This window comes from Dipodomys spectabilis, unplaced genomic scaffold (assembly GCF_019054845.1).
Source record: "Dipodomys spectabilis isolate Male_0828 unplaced genomic scaffold, ASM1905484v1 ptg000266l, whole genome shotgun sequence".
NCBI classification, from domain to species: domain Eukaryota; kingdom Metazoa; phylum Chordata; class Mammalia; order Rodentia; family Heteromyidae; genus Dipodomys; species Dipodomys spectabilis.
In genome coordinates, this window is record NW_024870943.1 from 6,531,695 (window position 1) to 6,551,448 (window position 19,754).

The following is a 19,754-nucleotide window of genomic DNA, read 5'->3' on the forward strand; positions in this document are numbered from 1 at the left end:
AAGAGTTTCTGCTGGGAGTGGAAGAATAAATGATAGGGGTGTGGTTGGAATCTGGAGGGTGTGTCCTAGGCCGAAAACAGATCTTAGGGGTACGGTCAAAGGTTATGAGACCCTGTGGGGGACCCTGCACCCAGCTAGCGGAATCACGGCCGGGTGGTGTTCGGGGGAGGTGGGCGTGGTCACACGTGGGCGTGGCCGCACAGCCTAAGAGGCGGGGCCAACGTGGTGACTGGGGAAGGGGAACTCCGCAGGGGGACCCGACCACCGGGAAGTGCAGATGGTCTGCAGGGCCCGAGGGACAGAGAGAAGAACAGTGGGGGGGCTAGAGGGGGACAACGGGGAGAAGGAAGCTATTAGCCGCTGACCTAGTCAATCCCAGGCAGGTTAGAAGAAGGTGGGTGTGGTCACGAACGAGGGGGCGTGGCCGAGACCATAGGCGGGGCGTGATAGTTTTGGGGGCGGAGTCCTGCGCGGAGGCGTGGCCGTGTTGGCGGTGGGCGTGGTCTGGTCTTGGGGGCGCGGCTAAGGCACCACCGGCTGGACATCCTTCCAGTGCAATGATAAAAGCCGGTACCTCACGTATCAGGCACGACGAGGCCGGGAGTCGCGGCTGCGCCTCCGGCCCGGGACGCGGGGTGTGGGGGCTGCACCGTCAGCCGGGGCCTGGGGGCTCGGTGTCCCCCACCGGTCAGCGCGGAGGGCGGGGCAGGGCGCGGCGGCGGCGCGGGCGCCTCCCAGGGCCGGAAGCGGCGGAGCCCGGTTCCCGGCTCCACCCCTGTCCCCGGAGCTCCACCAGCCGCCGCCATGAGCAGCTTTGGAGCTGGGTGAGACCCTCACGCAGATCCCCCTGCTTCCCGCGGTCCCGGGGGCCTGGATCCCGGGCCCCTCGGACCCCGTAGGGACCCAAGTCCGAAAGCCTCACCGCTTTGCCCCCTCCCTGCGCAGGGAACTTTGAGGGACACGCCCCTTCGCCCTCCAAACTTATGTAGGGGGGACGCTGGGAGGGGGTGGTCGGCGAGCGCGAGAGGGGGGTGTGTGGCACCGTGCAGGTTAGGGGGGCTGGGGGGCTCCCCTCTTCCAGGATCTCCTTCCGGCCACTTCGTGCTGTGTGATCTCTGGCGATCGCTGCCTCTCTGGGCCTGTGTCTTAGGCTCTGCAAGATCAACCGAGCAAAGCACACGGCCTGCAGAGAGGCAGCGCTCCGCTCCTTACTCGGCCTCCGTCCTGCGACTGACCTCCACGGAACCCCGGGGCGGCAGGGTGCTTCCCTCCCCTTTCCGACCTACCTGCTAAAGCTCTTTCTTTTCCTTTTATTTCTGCATTGTTTCCTGGCAGTAAAACCAAAGAAGTTATCTTCAGCATGGGTGAGTGAGGAGATTAGAAGGGGCTTGGATTGAAGGCTTCTCAGGGAGAAAGGGAGGTGTTCATTACCTGGCCTTTTACCTTTCTGGCCTGAATATCTCCACTTGTTTAAAAAAAAACAGTGAAGCTGAGCCAGGCACCTGTGGCTCATATGTGTCATCCTAGCTACTCAGGAGGCTGAGATCTGAGGATCGAGGTTCAAAGCCAGCCCAGGCTGGAAAGTCTGTGAGACTCTTATCTCCAATGAACCACCAGGAAACTGGAAATGGAACTGTGGCTCAAAGTGATAGAGCCAGCAGCCCTTGAGCATAATGAGCTCAGGGACAGCACCTAAGCTCTGAGTTCAAGCCCTATGGCTGAGCAAAAAACAAAAAAACAAGTGAAGCTGGATGTAGTTTTGACCACATATAATCACAGCACTTGGGCTGAGAATAGTAAGATAGAGAAGTCGGCCTGAGGCACTTTCTCTCTCTCAAAAAAAAAAAAAAGAATTTGGTGTCATGTCTGTAATTCAAGCTTATTTAAGAGACTGAGATTTGGTGGGTTTCCAGTTCAAGGCCATCCGGACAGAAAGAAGAAAGGAAATAAAAGCTATGTGGGAATGGTTAATAGGAGGCTCATAGTCCAGGACCTCTCCCCTCCCAAACAACAAAAAAAGGCTGGGGTGTGTGGTAAGGCCGGAGTTCAGTAGGAGCAGGGCAAGGTGCTGGCCTGGCCCTGACCTCTGGGGTGTCTTGGCAGAGGAAGGCTCCGTGAAAATGTTTCTAAGGGGCCGTCCTGTGCCTATGCTGATTCCTGAGGAGCTGGCGCCCACCTACAGCCTGGACACACGCTCAGAGCTGCCTTCCTGCCGCCTCAAGCTGGACTGGGTGTATCCTTCGCTTCCATCCCTGACTCGGTGTTCATCCCCGTCAGCAGTGGGAGGAATAACCTGGGGCTGCCCGGGCCTCAAGGAGGAAGGCTGCCTCAGGGGAGAGCAGAGGAAAGCAGAGTAGTGGAGATGACCTTTTATGATTTATTAGTGCCAAGAATGTCTGGGGAGTGTTTGGGTTGTTTTGTTTTGATGTGGTCAGTGTTCATGGAGCTTAACTAACAGTGATGGGGGGAGGCAGCCGAGAGCCTCGAAAGATGATACCCAGAAAGGGTTTTTGTTCAAGAAGGAATGTATGAGGTAAGAGCAGGATCCCGAAGAACTAGAAAGAACTGAAAGGAGAGCATTCTAACCGGGCACAGTGGCGCATGCCTGTAATCACCCAGCCGCTTGGGAGCTGAAAAGCAAACCAAAAGTGGCAAAAGGAGCAAACAAATGGAGAGGGTTATTCTGATGAATATACATGCACATCTGAAAACAATTTTACAAAGTGAAAAATCTGAGGGGGTGCAGTTTAAGTCCTAGAGCCCGGGCTCTACCATTCCAAGGCTTGAGGGCCTGAATTGAGTCCCCATTGCAGGAAGATTTCAGACCCAGGGTGTAGCAGGTGCAGGCTTCTGGGGCCAGTGAGCTTGGTAGTGTACTAAGCTCTAAGGAAGTCCAGCAGAGGCTGCCTTCCTCTCTTTGGCCTTGGTTTCTCCTCTGCCTGAGTCGGGAAGGCTGGCAGAATGCCTTGGCATTATGGGAGTCAAGAGATTTCTGCAGTGAGCTGGAAGCATCCATGGGAACTGGGCTTGATTGTCTGGATCGGCTGGCTCAGCAGCTGAGAGAGTTGGCTGAGGCCACAGAAATCTGTTCCACACCTCAGCTCGCCCTTCTCCACAGCCACCGCGGGATGGGGTGGTTTTTAGTAGAATGGACAGAGAAGCCTAACACAGGTGAAGAAATGTAGGGAATGGAAAACAGCCAAGTATAAAGGTCCTTGTGTGTGTGTGTGTGTGTGTGTGTGTGTGTGTGTGTGTGTGTGTTAACATATGCACTTGAGCTGGGTTCCAGGTGTCTCACACCTGCAATCCTATTTAAGATGCTGAGATCTGAGGATCATGGTTTAAAGCCACAAGGGCAGAAAGGTCTGTATGATTCCAATCTCCAATTAACACTTCCAGCAGAAAGCTAGAAGTGCAGGCATGACTCAAGTGGTAGAGAACTAGCCTTAAATCAAAAAGCTGAAGAGCAGTGTCCAGGCTGTGAGAGCTCCAGGACACACACACACACACACACACACACACACACACACACACACACACGGCACACGAAGCATGAAATTTGAAGCTGGGCACTGGTGGCTCACACCTATAATCCTAGCTACTCATGAGGCTGAGATCTGAGGATCAAGGTTCAAAGCCAGCTGAGGCAGGAAAGTCTGTGAGACTCTGATCTCTGATCTCTGATCTACTTCCAGAAAACTGGAAGTAGAGCCGTGGCTCAAAGTGGTAGAACGCTAGCCTTGAACAAAAGAACTCAGAGACAGCCAGGTGCTGGTAGCTCACGCCTGTAATCCTAGCTACTTAGGAGGCTGAGATCTGAGGTCTGAGGATCACAGTTCAAAGCCAGCCTGGGCAGGAAAATCTGTCAAACTCTTATCTCCAATAAACCACTCAGAAAAACGGAAGTGGTGCTATGGCTCAAGCAGTAGAGCGCTCACCTTGAGCTGAAGAGCGCAGGGATAGTGCCTAAGTCCAGAGTTCAAGCCCCACGACCGACCAAAAAAAAAAAAAAAACAATTCAAAGACAAGACCCAGGCCCTGAGTTCAAGTCCCATGACCCCCCCCCCCCAAAAAAAGACATGGATTTGCCTTGTGGGGAGACAGTGGATTTGCTCCCTGTGGGGCTGAAGAGCAGAGCAGGCCAGGCTGCTGGCCAATGACCAATCGCTGAGGGCCTTGTTGAATGGTGTCAGCCACAATGGAACCCAGGCTCCTTAACCGACCCCTGGGCATCTCCAGTTACGGCTACCGAGGCCGTGACTGCCGGGCCAACCTCTACCTGCTGCCCACTGGGGAGGTGGTGTACTTCGTGGCCTCCGTGGCCGTGCTGTACAGTGTGGAGGAGCAGAGGCAGCGCCACTACTTGGGACACAATGATGACATCAAATGGTGAGTGAGGGCCGGGCCATCCGGCCTGGGTCCGCAAGTCTCCTCCGCAAAGCCAGCAGCTGCCTCCTGCAGAATCTACGAGAACAATGTGGATTGACTGTATTTCCAATGATCACTTCATGCCAGGCATGGAGGTGCATGCCTGGAATCCCAGCGTGGTTTTTTTTGTTTGTTTGTTTGATTTTGTGCCAGTACTGGGGCTTGAAGAGCCTCTCACTTTCAGCTTTTTCACTCAAGGCTGGTGCTCTGCCACTTGAACCACACAGCTCCACTTCTGGCTTTGGGGTGGTTCATTGGAGGAAAGAGTCTCATGAACTTTTCTGCACACTATGACTTTGAACCAGGATCCTCAGATCTCAGCCTCCTGAGTAGCTAGGATGACAGGCGTCAGCCACTGGCAACCGGCTTAGAATCCCAGAATTTAGGAGGTGGAGGTAGGAAAATCAGAAGTTTCAGAAAAAACTCACAAACCAAAAAACAGACACTGTAGCTTATGCCTGTAATTCTAGCTAACAAGATGTAAGGATTGCGGTTAAAAGTCCGCTGGGAATGTGGCTCAGTGGTAGCGTCCTTGCCTAGCATGCATGAAGCCCTGGGTTTGATTCCTCAGTACCACATACTCAGAAAAAGCTGGCCTGGCTCCAGTGGCTCACGTCTGTCAGCCTAGCTACTCAGGAGGCTGAGATCTGAGGATCATGGTTCAAAGCCAGCCTGGGCAGGAAAAGTCCGAGACTCTTTTTTTTTTTTTTGGTCCGGTCATGGGGCCTGAACTCTGGGCCTGGGCGCTGTCCCTCAGCTCTTCAGCTCAAGGCTAGCGCTCTACCACTTGAGCCACGGCGCCACTTCCGGCTTTTTTTCTTTTTGCTTATGTGGTGCTGAGGAATCGAACCCAGGGCCTCAGGCATGCCAGGCAAGCGCTCTACCACTGAGCCACCTTCCCAGCCCCCCCTGAGACTCTTATCTCCATTGAACCACCAGAAAACCGGAAGTGGCGCTGTGGCTCAAGTGGTAGAGCGCTAACCTTGAGCTGAAGAGCTGAGGGATAGCGCCCAGGCCCAGAGTTCAAGCCCCATGACAAAAATAAAAATCAAAAAATAAAATGGTTTCCCCCTCAGGGAGGCTGGAGCCCTGTGGGCCTCTGTGTTCAAGCCTCAGGCCTGAGCCTCCCCTGCTGGGATCTGAGCAGCCAATCAACACTTAGTGACTAAACAGCTCTGTCAACCGGTTTGTGGCCGGAGTGGCCAGCATCGTGACCCCAGCCTGCTACAAGAGGGGTCCTCGTGAGCCCCTCTCGCAGACCCTGTCCATCCGTCCCTCTCTCCTCAGCCTGGCGGTCCACCCAGACATGGTCACCATCGCCACAGGGCAGGTGGCGGGCACCACGCGCGAAGGGAAGGTAATGGCGGCAAGAGGACTGGCAGAGAAGAGGGCGGGACGGGGGAGGCAGCGCAAGCCCAGGTAACAGGCCTCCCTTTCCTGCAGCCACTGCCGCCCCACGTTCGCATCTGGGACTCAGTTTCCCTCTCCACCTTACACGTGCTGGGCCTGGGGGTGTTTGACCGCGCCGTGTGCTGCGTGGGTTTCTCCAAGTCGGTAAGTCCTTGCCCTGACCCCAACCCATCCATCATCTCACTTAAATGCATCTCACCAAGTTCCCCAAGGCCAATGGAGGCCAGGCTGCGGGCATGGGATGTGGGGAATGGGGGACCCTGACCCCCCTCTTCTCTCTCCTCCTGTGCAGAATGGGGGCAACCTGTTGTGTGCAGTGGACGAATCCAACGATCACGTGCTCTCTGTGTGGGACTGGGCCAAGGAGACCAAGATAGTGGATGGCAAGGTGGGGTGGCTGCCCTCCCTGCTCTCCTGGGGCCACGCGTAGGCATTTTGCCATTGGGTAGACTTCGGGTCCTGCCTTGGGCATCGGCTGCTGTGTGGCTTTAGAAAAATGACTTTGGCTCTCTGTGCCTCCCAGGCCTCATCTGTAAAATGAGGACTATTGTCTCTATGGGCGGTGGTCTTACTTTATAGGCAAGGCCTGGAAAGGTCTAGGTCGGAGCCTACTGGTTAGGAAAGGAGGAATGACTGAGAGGTGGGGACCCGGAGTTAGCCTCGGGTGAGCTGTGTCGCCGTAGGTCAGTAACTTGCCCTCTCTGAGCCTCACTTCACGTTCAGTGAGCCTGGGGTACTCACGTGAACTAATAATGGTTGGACAGTGCTCGCCGGGTGCATAGCTCAGGGTAGGGGTTGTCAGAGTGGTGGCTGCTGGGCAGCTGGAGATGATGGTGATGATCTTCTGCCCGCCCCTGCCTCAGTTTCCCCACACAAAGGAAAAGTATGGGCAAGCAGGTTGTACAGCACCTGCGCCCCCCTCCCCCGCTGTCCCGGTCATGCTGTGGGAGGTGGGCATGGGAGTGCCGGAGGCTCTAAGGTCCTCATGCCGGTGTCCCCTCCCCCCCCACAGTGCTCCACCGAGGCCGTGCTGGTGGCCACCTTCCACCCCACGGACCCCACGCTGCTCATCACCTGCGGGAAGTCCCACATCTACTTCTGGAGCTTGGAGGGGGGCAGCCTGAGCAAGCGGCAGGGCCTCTTCGAGGTGAGTGCTGGCAGCGGGGGTGGGGGGGTGGGGGGGAGCAGGTGAGTCTCAGGTGCCCCCAGAACTCAGTTTTTTCATTGTTTTTTGTTGGTCGTGGGGCTTGAACTCAGGGCCTGGGCGCTGTCCCTCAGCTCTTCAGCTCAAGGCCAGCATTCTACCACTTGAGCTACAGCACCACTTCTGGTTTTCTGGTGGTTTCTTGGAGATAAGAGTCTCACAGACTTTCCTGCCCAGGCTGACTTTGAACCATGACCCTCAGATCTCAGCCTCCTGAGTGGATAGGATGACAGGCGTGAGCCACCGGCGCCCACCCAGAACTCAGTTTTATTGTCCCCACGGCAGGAAGATTTCTCCTGACCGCTCGAGTGTGAGGACTTGGTGGGGTAAAGGACACAGCTTGGAGGGAGAGGGAAGGGGCGCAGGAAGCAGGAAGGGGGGGCAGGAAGCGAGCCCCAGGGGGGTCAGGACTTCCAGTGGGAGACTGGGGGCGAGGCACCCTCCTACCAAACGCATCACAGCCCTGCCTCAGTGGCACGCTGACACCTTCCCTTCTCTTTCTCCCTTAGAAACACGAGAAACCAAAGTACGTGCTGTGTGTGACGTTTCTGGAGGGCGGCGACGTGGTCACTGGAGACTCCGGAGGAAACCTCTATGTGTGGGGCAAAGGTCAGCGTCACTCAGCTGCTTTGTCCCCAGTGCTGTCTCCCAGACACCCTCGTCACTGCTTCCTTTTCTTTCTTTCTTTCTTTCTTTTTTTTTTTTTCTCAGTTGTGGGGCTTGAACTGTGGGCCTGGGCACCGTCCCTGAGCTCTTCAGCTCTAGGCTAGTACTCTACAGAGGAGTGGATGGATGGATGGATGGATGGATGGATAAGTGGATGGATGAGTAGATGGATAGATGATAGAAGGATCAGTGAGTTCATGGATGGATGAGTGGAAGATGGATGGATGGATGGATGAACAGATGAATAAGTAGATGGATGGGTAGATGGATGAATTGATGGGTGGTTGTGTGGGTGGATGGATGGATGGATAAACCGATGGATAGATGGATGGATAGAACAGATAGATGGAGCAATAGATAGATGAGTGGATTGATGGATGGGGTGGATGGATGGGTAGATGAATGGATGGATAAGCAGATAGATGGAAGAATATATGGATGGATAGATTGATGGGTAGGTAGATGGATGGATGGTAGATGAATAGATAAGTGGATGATGGATAAGTGGTGAATGAATGGATGAGTGGATGATGGATGAGTAGATGGGTAGATGATGGATGGATGGATGAGTGGATGATGGATGATTGATGGATGGGCAAATGGATGGATGTATGTGTGGATGATGGGTGGATGGATGGGTATATGGCTGGATAAATGGTAAATGAGTGGCTTGATGGATGAGGACATCAGTGGGTGTATGACAGGTTGACCGTTGGAGGGAGAGGTGGCTGACTGGCTGGATGTATGGATGAATGGATGGGTGCATGGACAGGTAGATGGACAGATGAACAGACCAGTGGGCCAGTGAGCGGCCTGGATAAAGTGGATGGTGGATGAGTCCAAGGGTGTGCATGAAAATGTCAGTAGGGATGATTTAGCGGATGGATGATAAGGTCTTGGATCTGGGGTGGGTGGGGACGCAGAGCAGATGGCTGATAGGTCAGTGAGTGAGCTCATGTCTGCAATCCCAGCTATTCAGGAGGCTGAACTCTGAGAATCGAGGTTTGAAGCCAGCCCAGGCAGGAAGGTCAGTGAGACTCTGTTCTCCAGTTAACCACCCTAACCCCAAAAGTGGAGTTGTGACTCAAGTGGTAGAGTGGCAGCCTTGTACACAAAAGCAAAGGGACAGTACCCAGGCCCTGAGTTCAAGCCCCAGGACAGACACCAAAAATAAATTACCTGGGTGCCAGTATGCCTGTCATCCTAGCCACTCAGGAGGCTGAGATCTGAGGATCAAGGTTCAAAGCCAGCCTGGGCAGGAAAGTCCCTGAGACTCTTTTTTTTGGGGGGGGGGAGGGGTTAGTCGTGGGGCTTGAGCTCTGGGCCTGGGCGCTGTCCCTCGGCTCTTCAGCTCAAGGCTAGCGCTCTACCACTTGAGCCACAGCGCCACTTCCAGTTTTCTGGTGGTTTATTGGAGATAAGAGTCTCATGGAGGGGGCCTGGGAAGGTGGCTCAGTGGTAGAGCGCTTGCCTTGCATGCATGAGGCCCTGGGTTCGATTCCTCAGCACCACATAAGCAGAAAAAAAAGCCATAAGTGGCGCTGTGGCTCAAGTGGTAGAGCGCTAGCCTTGAGCTGAAGAGCTGAGGGACAGCGCCCAGGCCCAGAGTTCAGGCCCCATGACCGACAAATAAATAATAAGTAAATAAATGGAAAAGCCCAGCGATGGACCCCTGGGGGGGGTCAGTCCCCACGCTGACCTCAGCCCCCTAATCCCGCAGGTGGAAACCGCATCACGCAGGCCGTGCCGGGCGCCCACGAGGGCGGCGTGTTCGGGCTGTGCGCCCTGCGGGGCGGCACGCTGGTGTCCGGAGGGGGCCGCGACCGCCGCGTGGTGCTCTGGGGCTCCGACTACAGCAAGCTGCAGCAGGTGGAGGTGAGGCGGGGAGGGTGCCCCCTTCCCTACCACTCCCCACCCACCCGAGACCCGCACCCCTGTCCACACACACGTCCTTCTCCACCCTCCCCAGGTCCCCGAGGACTTCGGCCCCGTGCGCACGGTGGCGGAGGGCCGCGGGGACACGCTGTACGTGGGGACCACGCGGAACTCCATCCTGCAAGGCTCGGTGCACACCGGCTTCTCGCTGCTGGTGCAGGTGAGTCGGTCTCTGCCTCCTTCCCCTCCAATCCGGACCTCTGTTTTATGGTGCCAGTCCTGGGGCTCGAACTCAGGGCCTGGACGCAGTGTCCCTTAGCTTTTATGTTCACCCTACCAGTTGAGCCACAGCTCCACTTGTGCTGTTCTGGTCGTTGATTGGAGATAAGAGTCTCACAAGATTTTTCTGGGCTCAGATCTCAACCTCCTGAGTAGCTAGGATTATTCTTTGTCTATCTGTCTGTCTGTCTGTCTGTCTGTCTCTCTCTCCCCCCCCCCTTCCTTTTCCTAGTGCTGAGGATGGAAACCAAGAGTTTAGCACCTACCCCCTGAGCCACACACCAACATTTTATCCATATTGTATGTGTATGTGTGTGGTTTATTTTATTTTTGTTTTTGCCAGTCCAGGGGCTTGAACTCTGGGTCTGAACATGCATGGTTCCTGAGCTCCTTTTGCTCAAGGCTAGCATTCCACTTGATCCACAGCTCCACATCTGAGTTTTTCTGTGATTAATTGGAGATAAGAATCTCATGGACTTAGCCTGGCACTGGTGGTTCACGCCTGTAATCCTAGCTACTCAGGAGGCTGAGATCTGAGGATTGCGGTTCAAAGCCAGCCCAGGCAGGAGAGACCATGAGACTCCTATCTCCAATAAACCACCAGAAAACCGGAAGTGGCACTGTAGCTCAAGTGGTAGAGCACTCGCCTTGAGCTGAAGAGCTGAGGGACAGTGCCCAGAGTTCAAGCCCCACGACCGATCAAATACAAAAAAAAAAAAAAAAGAATCTCATGGACTTTTCCACCCAGGCTGGCTTCAAACCGTGATCCTCAGATCTCAGCCTCCTGAGTGGCTGGGATTACAGGTGTGAACCACCAGTGCCTGGCTTTATATTGTTTTAGAGACAGATCTTGCTAAATATGCCCAGGCTGCCTTTGCCTTCTGAGTACCTGAGGTTTACAAGCAGGCATGTCTCCCCACTCACCCCTTCTCCTTTAGGTGAACAAATCCCTTTTCACATCACCTGCTCTCACCTCAGAATCTCACCTGGTCCTGGTCCAGGATCACCCCTCCCCACCACTCCCCCATGACCTCTCATTGTGCAAAGGGGAAAGCAGAGTGGAGGGAGGAAAGGACAGGGTTTGCACTGAACCTCACGCATGCGCAAGAGGCAGCCTCTTGTGGAAGAGGTCCTGTTGGGGAAAGGTCTGGCCTGGGTGTGTGTGGGGGGGAAGGGGCGTTGCTAGGAACTGCAGCACTTGTCTCTATCATCAGAGGTGGCTGGAGAAGGGCCATATTGCAGGTTCCATTCTGCCATTTTTTCCTTCCCACCAGGGTCACGTGGAAGAGCTATGGGGCCTGGCCACACACCCAAGCCGGGCACAGTTTGTGACATGCGGGCAGGATAAGCAGGTGCATCTGTGGAGCTCAGAGTCCCACCAGCCCCTGTGGAGCAGAACCATTGAGGTATGGGCTGTTGGGGGAGTGACACCCCATTCCACACCAGAATTCAGAGCTCAGTGAAGCATGAGGTAGGAGCCACACAAGGACCTTTAAGCAGAAGGTGTTTAATACAGGGAGATGAATGGGCCACGCTCTACCACTGAGCTACACTCCTGGCCTTTACATTATCCTTTTTCCTTTGATTCTGACACTACTGGGGTTTGAAGGACCTTTGTACTTGCTAGGCATGAGCTGGGTAAATTGAGCCATGCCCACTCGAGCTGTGTCCCCAATTCCTCTATCTTACTTGGATATTGTATACCAAAGTCTTAAAAATTATATATACATATATAATATATGTATGCATGTATATAAATATATATGAGTGCCAGTGTCTCACACCTGTAATCCTAGCTACTCAGGAGACTGAGCTCTGAGGATCACAGTTCTAAGCCAGCCCAGGCTGAAAAGTTCCTGTGAGACTCTTATCTCTTAACCACTAGAAAACAAGAAATGGATCTGTGGCTCAAAGTGGTAGAGCACTAGCCTTGAGCAAAAGAGCTCAGGAACAGCACCCAGGCCCTGAGTTCAAGCCCCATAACTGACAAAAAAAAAAAAAGAAGGATATAGCTGGGCACTGGTGGCTCACATCTGTAATTCTAGTTACTTAAGAGGCTAAGATCTGAGGGTGCCAGTTCAAAGCCAGCCTGGGCAGGAAAGTTTGTGAGACTCTTATTTCCAACGAATCATCAAAGAGCCAGAAGTGGAGCTGTGGCTCAAGTGATAGAGCTCAAGCCTTGAGTGAAAAAGCTCAGGGATGGTGTCCAGTTCTTGAGTTCAAACCCCAGGACACGAAGGAAGGAAGGAAGGAAGGAAAGAAGAGCAATAGAGCAGCAGAGACAGGAGGGATGTTTTCAGTTCAGGGCAACATGCTCCATGAATAGGGAATGGTTTCCAGGGCGCCTTGCAGCAGTAGTTTCCTGGAAGCTAGTGGAGGGAGGAGAGACCCCCATGGAAGGCTGAGGGCCAGGGGGAGGGGCAGGGGAATGCTGGCCCCAGGGCCTCAGCTCTGCGTCTTGGCTGCCTTGGCAGGACCCCGCCCACTCGGCCGGCTTCCACCCCAGTGGCTCTGTGCTGGCTGTGGGCACGGTGACTGGCAGGTAAACGAATCTGGAATGTGGGGAGGGAGGGCTTCCCTACTCTCCCCATCCCCATCCCCTTGTTAATTAGGCATCTACTGTTTACCAGACCCTGATCCCTCAACAGTCTCTCCCTCTTCGTTGGGGGTCCCCCTAGCTCCCTGCCCCTCCCAGCCTGCTCAGCTAACCTCTCTTTCCCCTCCATGCCCTTCTCCTTACAGATGGCTGCTGCTGGACACGGAGACCCATGACCTGGTGGCTATCCACACCGATGGCAACGAGCAGATCTCAGTGGTCAGCTTCTCCCCAGGTGGGTGCAGGCCTGGGACCCACCCCCCCCCCGCCCTCCCCAGGGGCTGGGGGAAGGCTCAGAGCCAAGGCAGCCAGGCCTGGGCGGGGCAGGGAGTATAGGGGTGGGGCCTGGGTGATGGAGGGGCGGAGTCTGGGAACAAAGGGGGCGGAGTCTGGGTGCCTCCTCATAGCCCCTCCCCTCCCCCAGACGGGGCGTACCTGGCCGTGGGCTCCCACGACAACTTGGTGTACCTGTACACGGTGGACCAGGGCGGCCGCAAGGTCAGCCGCCTGGGCAAGTGCTCGGTGAGTGGGCCGTGGCCCCCAGCCCGCGCCGACACCCCGCCCAGAGGGTGCACAATTAACCGATTTTCTACCTCAAGGGACAAACAGCTTCGACACTCAAACCTGATCCTGTCCTGACTGCATCAAGGCCTCTGAGCCCGGCCGCTCATCCCTTCCTGTGTTCTGAGCCCGCCCCTTCGTGTAGCCCTGCCCCTCGCTTTATAAGCCCGCCCCTTCGTGTGGCCCCGCCCCCTACCTTATAAGCCCGCCCCTTCGTGTGGCCCCGCCCCATGCCTTATAAGCCCGTCCCTTCGTATGGTCCCGGCCCTTACACTGCAAGCCCCCCCTTTGTGTGGCCCCGCCCCTTGCCCGATAAGCCCACCCCTTCAAGTGATCAGTTCCTCCCACCACAAGCCTACCCCCTATCCTGTGGCTCCGCCCCTCGCACTTAAGTCCCTCTTGTGATAGGTTCATGCCTTCGTGTAACCCTGCCCCTTACGCCATAGGCCTGCCCCTTGGTGTAGCCCCGCCCCTTGCGTCCTAAGACCGCCCCCTGTGCAGCCCGGTCCATGTGTTCTAACTTGCCCCGCGATTCTCAGCACATTGTTGTCAGCCCGCCCATCAGGCCCCCTCCACCCTAAAGGTCTGTCTATCCGGCCACTCGCCCTCCCCTCCGCCCCCACTGTGTTCTCACCCCACCTTTGTTATTTTTGGCTTGCACCCTTCCTGATCTCATCCTGCCCCCCTTTCCTTGGTTCTGCCCACTCCGGCTCTAAACTCAGCCCCTTGTGCCCCCCCCTCAGGGCCATTCCAGCTTCATCACCCACCTGGACTGGGCCCAAGACAGCAGCTGCTTTGTCACCAACTCCGGGGACTATGAGATTCTGTACTGTGAGTGAGCTGAGACTCAAAGCCATCTCCTTCCTTGGTCTCATTTGCATACGATTTGCATAAGACCTCCCTGAGCTCAGTGGCTTTGTGTCTCCTGGCTCAGTATTCAGGGTCTGTCCTTACTTGGAACTCAAGGGCTGCTGCTCTGATTTCAGCCAATTCTTCCCTTTTCTGGCTGAGAGGGGTGCAGTTTCTGGGGGTGTGGGGAGACAGAACCCAGCCTTCATTCAGAGACATGGGAAGACCTCTGGAATCTTCTGTTTCTTTCTGCCTTGAACCTCAGTTGTCTGTTATGTGGGAAATGTTTGGGTTCTGGCAGAGTTCTGGAAGTCCTCAACACCTCCCTGATTTACTCCTTCAGGGGACCCAGCCACCTGCAAGCAGATCACCAATGCAGATGCAGTGAGAAACGTTGAGTGGGTCACTGCTACTTGTGTCCTGGGGTTTGGGGTATTTGGTAAGTTCTGGAATGAAGGTGATCTCAATTGAAGACTGGGGTTCCAAGAAATATCCCAGATCGGTCGCTCTTTCTCCCTCTCTCTTTCTCTCTCTCTCTCTCTCTCCCCATCCTGGGGCTTGAACTCTGGGCCTGGGCACTGACTCTGAGCTGCTTTTGCTCAAGGCCAGCGCTCAACTACTTGAGCCACTGGTGCCACTTCCAGCTTGAGTAGTTTATGGAGATAAGTCTCATAGAGTTTCCTGCCCAGGCTGGCTTTGAACCTCGATCCTCAGCTTTCACCCTCCTGAGTAGCTGGGATGACAGGCATGAGCCACCAGTGCCCAGCTTCACTGTCTTTTCTTGGTTACTTCCCAGGGTGGGGATCTCCCTCCTTCACTGTGGGGGGACAGGGTAGAGAGAACCCTTCCAGTTATAATGAAGTGAGACCTCCCATGCTGGAGGGGGGTACCCACACAAGTCACCCCACACGACTAGAGCATCTGTGTGTGGACCCTGCGAGTGGGGCACCCCTGGGACACTGCAATGACCGTGACTGCCCCAACCCTACTTTCCTGGACAGTGACGAGCTAGAGTGGGAAGTTCTGAGGCAGGGAACTTGAACAGGGGACATATACCCTGGTGTAAGAGGGAGTCAAGGAAGGCTTCCTGGAGGAAGAGACCTGTGAGCTAGGACCTAGAGGATGCAGGCAGGAGAGTGAGGTGGTTCTGTGTGGTACAGAGAGAGTCAGACCTGCTTCCTCAGGAAGCCATCGACTAGGGCCTGCTTTTCCTGGGGGTCCCCTGGCCCTGGCTGACTCTGGTCTCCCCAACTCTTCCCGCAGGGGTGTGGCCAGAAGGAGCAGATGGTACCGACATAAACGCCGTAGCCCGTTCCCACAACAGAAAGCTGCTGGCTTCTGCAGATGACTTTGGCAAAGTCAGCTTGTTTAGCTACCCCTGCTGTCAGCCTCGAGTGAGTCTGGAGGGCTGTGTGTGTGTGTGTGTGTGTACATATGTACATGCATGCCAGGGTTTGAACTGAGAGCCTTGTACTTGCTCAGTTTGCTTGCTCATTTGTGCCATACCTCTAGTCTAGCATGTTGCCAGTTATTTTGCGGATAGAGACTAGTAAATTTGTCTGCCCAGCTGTTCTTGAACAGTGATCCTTCAGAGCTCAGCATCCTGAGTAGCTAGGATTGCAGACATGAGCCACCAGCTTCTGGACCTGTTTGTTTTTGTGGTAGTACTGAGATTTGAACTCAGAGCCTGGCACCTGGTAAACAGGTAGTTTACCATTTCAGCACTTTTTTTTTTTTTTTGCAAGTCCTGCGGCTTGAACTCAGGGCCTGGGCGCTGTCCCTGAGCTTCTCTTGCTCAAGGCTAGCACTCTACCACTTGAGCCACAGCAACACTTCTGGCTTTTTCTGTGTATGTGGTACTGAGGAATGGAACCCAGGGCTTCATGAATGCTAGGCAAACTAAGCCACATTTCCAGCCCCCAGCCCTCCCCTCTTTTTTTTTTTTTTTTTTTTGTCAGTTGTGGGGCTTGAACTCTGGGCCTGGGCGCTGTCCCTGAGCTCTTCAGCTCAATGCTGGCACTCTACCACTTGAGCCATTTCTGGCTTTTTCTGTGTATGTGGTGCTAAGGAATCAAACCAACGCCTCATGCATGCCAGGCAAGCGCTCTACCACTGGGCCACCTTCCCAGCCCTACCCCACCCCTCTTTTTTTGGTCAGCAGTGGGGCTTGAACTCGGCCTGGGCGCTGTCCCTCAGCTCTTCAGCTCAAGGTGAGCACTCTACCACATGACCATCTGTGCCACTTCTAGTTTTCTGAGTGGTTTGTTGGGGATAAGAGTCTCATGGACTTGCCTGCCCTGGCTGGCTTTGAACCATGATCCTCAGATCTCAGCCTCCTGAGTAGCTAGGATGACAGGTGTGAGCCACCAGCGCCCGGCCTACCCTTTTTTTAAAGTAGAATCTGGTGGGATTTTTGCCTGAGGCCAGCCTATAGTATGATACTCACATCAACGCCTCCTGTATAGCTGGACTTACAGGCATGCGCCACCATTCTTGGCATCGCATTTTCCATAAGGCAATTAAAAAAAAAAAAAAAAAAACAAAAGACTTCACACTTATTGAGAGCTTCACAAAGGAGATGTGGGGTTGCCTTGTTGCCCTCTGACCCTTTCCTCATGTCTCCCCCCCTCCCCACCCTGACACAGGCCCTCAGCCACAAGTACGCTGGACACAGCAGCCACGTGACGAACGTGGCCTTCCTGTGGGACGACAGCCTGGTCCTGACCACAGGTGGCAAGGACACCAGTGTGCTGCAGTGGAGGGTGCTCTGAAGCCGGGGGTGGGGGGCGGGGGGGAATGGGCGGTGGGGACACATGGCACAGAATCAGGCGGCAGGGCGGAGTTCTATTTTCGGGAGATATCTATTGCTAAATAGAGTAATATATATCCAGAGTGTGTCTATAGCAGAGGGGCTTATGGGGGTGCAAAGGTGAAGTAACAGAAGTCTCTATTTATCGGGGTGGGAAGAGGGGTTACTATGGTTTGTGGGAGTCATTGGGTTTGGGTTGGGGGTATTTTTTTTAAGTTTATTCTTTTATATATATATATACACATATATACATATATATATATATCATCCAAAAATAAAGACACGTGCACCAAATTGAGGAGCCAGGTTTCATATATTTGCTGTGTGCAGAGAATGTAATGACTGTCAGTGTTTGCTTTTTTTTTTTTTTTAATGTGTGTGTGTGTGTGTGTGTGTGTGTGTGTGTGTATGTGTGTGTGTGACAGAGAGAGATAAAGAATTATTTATTTAAGGCTGGGAAGGTGGCTCAGTGGTAGAGTGGCTTGCCTTGCATGCCTGAGGCCCTGGGTTCGATTCCTCAGCACCACATAAGCAAAAAGAAAAAAGCCGGAAGTGGCTCTGTGGCTCAAGTGGTAGAGCGCTAGCCTTGAGCTGAAGAGCTGAGGGACAGCGCCCAGGCCCAGAGTTCAGGCCCCACGACCGGACCCAAAAAAAAAAATTTTATTTATGTCGGTCATGGGGCTTGAACTCCGGGCCTGGGCGCTGTCCCTCAGCTCTTAGGCTCAAGGCTAGCGCTCTATCACTTGAGCCACAGCACCACTTCTGGTTTTCTAGTGGTTTATAGGAGATAAGAATTTTACGGACTTTCCTACCCAGGCTGGCTTTGAACCGAGATCCTCAGATCTCAGCCTCCTGAATAGCGAGGATTACAGGTGTGAGCCACCAGCGCCTGGCTGATAAAGAACTTGACCCAACTTGAACTTCCATCCTCCCAATCTCGGGCCTCTTTGTCTCTGTGCCCTCCCCCCTCCCCCACTCTGCCCAGCCACACACACACACACACCAGGTAGCTGAGATTACAGGCATGAACCATTTTCCCTATAACCCGGCCTGGCTTTGAACCCAGATCCTCAGATCTCAGCCTCCTGAGTAGCTAGGATGACAGGTGTGAGCCACTGGTGCCCAGTTTGTTTTTGTATTTTAAATCAGAAGTTGTCCAACTTTGTGCAAAGAGCCAGCTAGTGACTTTTTTTTTCTTTGTGAGCTGTTGGCGTCACCAACAATTTTGATATAGTTAAACAACCACAGACTGCAAATACAAATGAGCTGGACTCTGTCCAGTTAACACTATTTATGGAAACTGAAATTCAGATGCCTCATCATTTCCCTGGGTCGTGAAATACTAATGTTTTGATGTCTTTGGAATCACTTAAAATGATAAAATCTATTCTTGGCTATACAAAACGAGACATAGAACCTGGCCTGCAGTGATTGTTTGCCGACTTGTTGCTTTAAATAGATGGGAGCATACAGTAAGAACCCCGTGTGCTCTGTCTTCTTTCAACGAGCAATTTTTCTAAGCTCTCTGCCCCATGTATCAGATAAGGCTGTAAAAATTCAATGTCTTAAGTTGCATGCAGTTAGGACGGTGCCTGGCACAGAAAAATCTAAAAATGTTGGGTATGATTATGTTGTATCATAATCAAACATTCCAGCAGGCCACCAGCTGAGTTCAAAGCCAGAGGGAGGAAGTCTCCTGTAACCCAAGCATCTCCAGGAGGAATCTGATTGGCTCAGCTCCAGTCCTGTGGCCACCCTTGAGCCAATGGCTGGTGGTCCACACAATGGGTTCTTTTGATTGGCCAGTTGTGGGCCACGTGTCCATCTTTTTGAGTCAATGGGATTAGTACAATATTTCTGGGACTGACAGGAGGCACCTTAGACCAGCAACCTCAGCATATTTTTGTCACTGTGGGTGACACCCCACAGTTCAGACTCAGTGTCTCTGGGAATATAATGATTATCAGCAGGACTAGGTTCAGTTGGCTCACGCCTGTAATCCTAGCTACACAGGACGCCGAGACCTGATAATCACCAGTCAGAGCCAGTCCCAGCAGACAAATCTGAGACTCTTATTTCCAGAAATGGAGCCATGGCTCAAGTGGTAGAGTACTAGCCTTGAGCAAAAAGCTAAGGCACAGCAGCCCAAGCCCTGAGTTCAAGCCCCAAAATACTGGTATACACTATACAAAAAAAAAAAAAAACAACTCCATTATCTACTGATTTAAAACAAACCCAGAAAATCAATGAGTTAAAAGGACCACTCAGGGTTCTAAAGTTAACACATGTTAACTTTAGATTTTAATAACCCTGGCTGGACAGACAGAGTCGAAGCAGGCATCTGGGAAGGCTTCCTGGAAGAGACACAGACCTCAACAGAGAAGGGTCAGGAATTAATCAGGTAAAAAACACCATCCCACAGAGAAACGGAACACTCACTGTCCGCTGCCTCTTTTCCCTTTGTTCTCCCAATAAATATTAGCAAGCTACCTTGGAGCCCTAACCTAGGCTTGACCATTCTAAGGTGTCTCTGTTAGGGATGGATCTGCCTCCCTGTCACTGGCTCCAGCCTCTGAGTTGGGAAGGGCCAGGGTTATTGTGCCACTGTGTAACTTACATGGCCTAGTACTAGGCCAGATACAGAATCAAAACTCAGGGAGTCTTTGTTGAATGAATATTAGAACAGTCAAAAGAGTTAGAAGTATGCTACACACAAGAAGTTAAAGTTTAAACTCCTCAACACCTCCCCCCATTCCCACCCCCTCCCCAGGCTTCAGAGGCTGATTTTGATTTTCGGTCCCTCTTGTGTCAAAGCCTTTCATCTCTCCCCAAAACACCCACACCCCATCCATGCTTTCCTCCCCAATTTTCTTTTGTTTCTCTTTTCTTTTTCTTTTGGTTGGTCGTGGGGTTTGAACTCGGGCCTGGGCACTGTCCCTCAGCTCTTCAGCTCAAGGCGAGCGCTCTACCACTTAAGCCACAGCGCCACTTCCGGTTTTCTGGTGGTTAATTGGAGAGTCTCACAGATTCTCTTGCCTGAGCTGGCTTTGAACCACGATCCTCAGATCTCAGCCTCC

The 19,754-nt window shown here is 53.5% G+C and overlaps 1 protein-coding gene across 1 annotated transcript; it reads left to right on the top strand.

Annotated features, from left to right (window-relative positions):
- Window positions 1–762: 762 nt before the first annotated feature.
- Eml2 (EMAP like 2) lies at window positions 763–16,657 on the top strand. The gene is made up of 19 exons (XM_042700540.1): window positions 763–824; window positions 1,336–1,364; window positions 2,104–2,233; window positions 4,240–4,389; window positions 5,716–5,785; window positions 5,872–5,982; window positions 6,131–6,226; window positions 6,851–6,985; window positions 7,552–7,651; window positions 9,429–9,583; window positions 9,678–9,803; window positions 11,137–11,268; window positions 12,337–12,404; window positions 12,605–12,693; window positions 12,883–12,980; window positions 13,763–13,850; window positions 14,212–14,307; window positions 15,132–15,262; window positions 16,514–16,657. The coding sequence occupies exons 1-19, from the start codon at window positions 805–807 to the stop codon at window positions 16,637–16,639; spliced, it is 1,950 nt and encodes a 649-aa protein (XP_042556474.1). The 5' UTR covers window positions 763–804; the 3' UTR covers window positions 16,640–16,657.
- The last annotated feature ends 3,097 nt before the right edge of the window (window positions 16,658–19,754 follow it).

Excerpts from the sequence above, each read along its gene's own strand:
- Eml2 (XM_042700540.1), top strand. The coding sequence starts at position 805 with ATGAGCAGCTTTGGAGCTGG. Across the intron at positions 825-1,335 it reads ATGAGCAGCTTTGGAGCTGG|TAAAACCAAAGAAGTTATCT; the intron begins GTGAGACCCTCA and ends GTTTCCTGGCAG. Across the intron at positions 14,308-15,131 it reads CCTGGGGTTTGGGGTATTTG|GGGTGTGGCCAGAAGGAGCA; the intron begins GTAAGTTCTGGA and ends CTCTTCCCGCAG.